Raw genomic sequence first — 5,135 nt, 5'->3', positions numbered from 1 at the left:
GTTAAGATTAACGATTAAAAATGAGTAACAATTTTTTTTTCTAAATACGAATTTTATTTGTACAAGGGTGCTCCGGTATATACAAAATACAAATCTTATCAGTTTATATCGTCACAGATCGTAACGTGAAGTGAAGAATCTTTCATAATCATTGATTTAAGTAGGTCAAAAAATATAGAAGAAACAAATATTACTGCGGAATTCATATAAAACTTCGACTGATAATTCTATTTGACATATGTTCTATTTGACAAATAAATAAGAGAAAGATTTCTATCTCGTCTAATAACAGACACGCATATGAAATCGCAAAATTCTTATTGAAGTTGCATTCTTTCGATTGCTTGATTAAGTTAAGTTAAGAGATCTTCAATTCCGCTGATATAAATGTAAAAAACAACAAATAATGTGAATACCTCTCATAAAGAAGGTGACACAATATTGCGATAATAGGATCTGGATCGTTATCATTGACAAAAACATAATGTAGATTGCTGAAAAGCTACCGAAACAAAACATATCGAATTATTTTATAAAAAAAAACTTTCTTATCAACTGTTTCAACGAAACTTTTTTTAGATATCTTTTATATATTGATGTATCTTCTATTTCTCTTATTTGTGATTCTTTCTAATCACTTCAAAATAGTATACTAATCAATTCTAATCACTTCTAATATAGAAGCAAATATTTTGCAGACTAAAATAGTCATTATTCAAAATAATTAATTCTTTTCGTTCAATCTCGAACCGTCCTTTCTCATTTGTCCTGATCGATTAAATTATCTTGTTATTCAAGAATCGACATAACAATTCTCAATCAAGTAATAGACTATAACTTCGCATATCGAGTGAATCATTTAATTAACCCCTAGCGAAGGGTGAAAACGCATTAGTATCAAGATAGAATACGCCTTTTACCGTGAAGTTTTTCTTACGTCCTCCCATGATCAACGATAATTTTCTATTGCAAAGTCCAAGTTTGTAACGCCAGTAACTACTGCATTTCTTCGCATGGAATCCTACTTTGCTGTTGATTGATTCGGCAAAAAATTGATAGGCCCGTAAATGCGAACAAGCACCACCAACGTCAATTATACAGCCTGCTTGTCTTATGCCTCCGTTTGGATAGAAATCTACGTCACCAATAGAATTTGAATAACCGAGGATACCACCATTCGTGTGAATGATCTCGACGTAATTAGCGTCACCTTGTGAAATACGCGAGCCTATTTTAGCTCCATTAAAACCTGGTAATGCTGGATCCAAACCTAGAAATAGAAATGTCTCTAGTAAAATACCAAAATTCAATACATTTTATTAAACAATCGACTTTCATCGATATCAATGATCTTACAAATTATACGAAAAGATTAAATCCGGCTATCTGACTTACCAATGACATAATTAACGGTGCCCTTTGCGTAACGAGCAGCCAAACCAACAACGTGAGCTCCGAGAGAGTGACCAACCATTGTAGTCGTTGATAAATCCATACCTTCTTTTTCGAGGAAGTTTAACATGGTGCTGACATATTGGCCGATCATCTTCACACGTCTAGAAGTCCAGAGATAGGGGTTGATAGAGATCTTACTCCAATCGATTACAATAACGTTGTAATCACCTTGATTCAAATATGCTGCCAATGTAAACGTGAAAAACAAAATAAAAATGAAAAACAAAGTCAATGTTAAATAATATAAATATACGAAATAAGTACTTATAAACTGCACGACAAAATATAAGAGAATAAATTTGTCTTAGAAAAATCATTATATCGTGATATTTCGTCAAATTCAGATGACTCACCATCGCGAATTAATATGCATGAATCGCTATTATGAGAATTCATCCATCCGTGAGTAATTATACGAGTTGGTCTGTTGAAGTTAAAGTTACTTTTCTTCAGTGATTCCAGATCGTTAATGGAAATTGCATCAGGATATATACGATTATTCGCAGTGTAAAGATAGAAGTAAACGCGATTATGCAAATCCATCATAGTATCTCTTTCCGACTCTGTATTTTCTTCCGCGTTAAGCAAGTCCGTTGTAAGGGACACTAAATTATGATCATCATCCAAGACATACAAGTTGCTGTTCAAAAGCCGTATATCTTCCGGTCCAAGTTGAAACTGATTTTCAATCTCCTCCGGTACAGAAAGACCTATTCAATAAGATGTCGAATTTACAGCCCGGTGCAATATAAATGATTTATAGATATAAATTTTGAAATAACGTTGATATAATAGAACACCATAGCTTGTACAATTATACATAGATATTTAATGTCGTAATACATATGTTTTGTCATTCATGGTAACTCGAAAATCGAAAACAATTAGATCAATATTTTTATAAAATAATCGTACTTTACGAAAACATCTGAAATATATTTTTTACCGTTAGCGATGTAGAAGAACGCGAAAACAATTAGGAAGTATGACTGCATGTTTATCGTATTTTGATTATATTTCAGTGCGAACTCTAATTTATAAGAAAATTGATGTATTTGCCAAATCATACTATAATCAAATTGATAAGATAAAAAATTTGCTTTTATAGATATCAATAATGAGATCTTTGTTTAGGTAAAATTGCTATCACTCATATATCTACAGAATAGATTATTTCTTTGGAATTAATCGATCGATAATAAAGATCGATAATTGTATCATTTAAAAAATATTGTTTTGTTTTCGGTTTGTTTCTTAAAGTCACTAAAATGATATAAAAAAATTATTAATAGATTATTCTTTAACCTAATTACAATGAGTATTTTTTTATAATGATAAACTTTACTATATCAGTACATTAGATATTACCCTTATAAAGATATCTATGTATAAGTTTTAATAACAACTCATTAATTCATATAACCAACATTTTTATTTTATCGTGGCTTAAAACAATCGATATTATTTGTAATTCCTTATCTTAATACCAACATGAATTGTATTAATCATTAATTTCAGTAGTCATTACTCTGATAGGATCGTCGATCTTACAGATGTATATTAATGATAACGTAACAGGCGTTACGAAAAAGAGAAAGGCAAGAAGAATAGCCGATAAAAATGTTGCAATCGATGAACAACAAATTAATATCAAGATTGATTGTACTAACATATATGACATAACATATGATATACATTAAGTTATAGAATTTCTTAGAAATATATCTCTACGTGTTAATCATTTTCACTAGACTGGCAAACTAATTAATGAAAAAGTAAATTTCAATTCACAAGATTCTAATAATTGAAAAAATCTTAAAAAAAAACAAATATCACGTTTAAATCTCTAATTAACTTATTCAAATTGCAAAATTCCATATACAAAATTTCTGTCGATATAATAATATTGACAACGTATGGTAAAATATATTTTGTTGTTATCCAAAATCCATGATTGCCTATTCGATCGACAGGATTTCTTGAAGAAAAGTTGATCAAAATTTTTTGTTCTCCCATGCAATTTTTTCGATATAATTAAGACTATTTTCAATTATATATATTTTCAAAATAAAATAAAAATCATCAGTAAGTCGATCTTATCTATATGATAAAAATGAATTTTCGAATCTTCAATTCAATCGAATAGATAATTATATTGTTAATTCCGAATGTCACGACGATCGGATAAATGAAATGACAAGGAAACAAATCTTTGATTTCATCAAATTCACTCGTCATATTAAATTATTAACATATCGCAAAAACTTGTTAGCAGTGCGAATACTCTTTTCATAAAAACTCGTTCCGAGGGAAAATTCGAGTCTGTAACGGAGCATTGGACAAAATCAAACAGGTTAGCCTGTAGTGTCAAGGGTTGGAAACCTGTTTTCGGGAGCATAAGACTTGTGAATATTTAACGTTACATTACCAAAGGTAAGGTACGGAAGTATTCTGGTCTTACAATCACTGAGAAAAAGAAAAAAAAGAAACATCTGCTCGACTTAAATAGAAAAAAAAAAGAAAGAAATAACAGGTGTTTAAAAAAAGAAAGAAAGAAAGAAAGAAAGAAAAAGAAAAAAAGAAAAAGAAAAAAGAAAAAGAAAAAAGAGAAAAAGAGAAAGGACGAAAAGTCGATAGTTTTTTTTGCGACGGCGCAGGTCATCGTTCCGGGCGATGCCAAAATCATGCTTAGATGACCGAAGCGAAGAATCTACAGAGGCGAACAGGGTGCGGGCGCTTGCGTGAAGCTCGAAAATGAGGCTCGCGCGTTGGACGCTCGTGGGAAGGGGGGTGCGTTTGGGGGTTGTGAAAGCGAGGGCGCCTGCAGTGACTAGCCTCCATCGATTTACCGTGCGCCGCCATCTTGCCACCCTACGCCATAGGGGTTGACCACCCCTTTTCCTCCACACTACCACCTCCCCCCTCCGTCCCGCCTTCACCATCGAGTTACCCCCCTCGAGGCAACGGTAGAGGCAGACATTTTGAAAAATGATTCCGAAAGTCATCACCGTATCCTCTCTTGTTTTTGTCCAGTGGCCGGTCGCTACGCTCCAGCAAACTCACCCTCTCGTTTCTTTTTTCCTCTCTGTGACCCTTCCTCTCTTTGGATACGTTAGCGTATCCAAAAAGAAAAAAAAGATTACTGCGAAAAAGGAATACTTAGTCGGAGAAAAGGAAACAATGAGCCGTGCTAAACGGTCAGTCTATCAAAGTCTATTAATCCTGAAAAATTTTTCTGAAGATATCTTTCCGATAATCTGAGTAATAGGATCGAAGATTGATTTCTTTATGTTAAAATTGATATCTATTCTTTTTTGTGAATAATAGTTTTACGTATAATTTTATCAAGCATAATGCACATACCTGAAATGTTATTTTCTTTTTAATAGGTAATTGAGAGCTTTTAATACGTTTATAAAATTCATCTAGCCGTCGATTATGGTTCACACATAATCGATTTTATTAACAAATGAAATCGTATAAAATTTTATCGATTTAGAAATGTGTCGCAGAAATGTGTCTCGTTTTCTCAGCCGTGGCCGTTATTACTATTCTCAAATAGAATATCGACGGAGCTCGTTACCTCATTTTATTTTAATTTATTCCAAATGAAATAGTCGTTAGCAGGACGATTTATAGTAACAACGATATACCTGACTCGACGATCCGTCCATGCGATA

The 5,135-nt window shown here is 32.4% G+C and overlaps 1 protein-coding gene across 1 annotated transcript; it reads right to left on the bottom strand.

The window, feature by feature from the left end:
* LOC127064686 (phospholipase A1 VesT1.02-like) lies at nucleotides 1–2,507 on the bottom strand. Its single transcript, XM_050996126.1, has 4 exons — nucleotides 2,402–2,507; nucleotides 1,809–2,165; nucleotides 1,396–1,638; nucleotides 1–1,270 (listed from the first exon to the last, which is right to left on the bottom strand). The coding sequence occupies exons 1-4, from the start codon at nucleotides 2,448–2,450 to the stop codon at nucleotides 864–866; spliced, it is 1,056 nt and encodes a 351-aa protein (XP_050852083.1). The 5' UTR covers nucleotides 2,451–2,507; the 3' UTR covers nucleotides 1–863.
* Nucleotides 2,508–5,135: the final 2,628 nt, after the last annotated feature.

This window comes from Vespula vulgaris, chromosome 6 (genome assembly GCF_905475345.1).
Source record: "Vespula vulgaris chromosome 6, iyVesVulg1.1, whole genome shotgun sequence".
Classification (NCBI taxonomy): Eukaryota; Metazoa; Arthropoda; class Insecta; order Hymenoptera; family Vespidae; genus Vespula; species Vespula vulgaris.
The sequence above is the reverse complement of the archived record's forward strand: the minus strand, read 5'-3'. Positions and strand labels throughout refer to the sequence as shown.

What these genes read in the sequence shown, in the direction of transcription:
- LOC127064686 (XM_050996126.1), bottom strand. Translation starts at nt 2,450, where the DNA reads ATGCAGTCATACTTCCTAATTGTTTTCGCGTTCTTCTACATCGCTAAC. An exon ending in GTTCTTCTACATCGCTAACG is followed by an intron (nt 2,166 to 2,401) that starts GTAAAAAATATA and finishes CTTATTGAATAG; the next exon opens with GTCTTTCTGTACCGGAGGAG. An exon ending in CACCGTTAATTATGTCATTG is followed by an intron (nt 1,271 to 1,395) that starts GTAAGTCAGATA and finishes TTCTATTTCTAG; the next exon opens with GTTTGGATCCAGCATTACCA.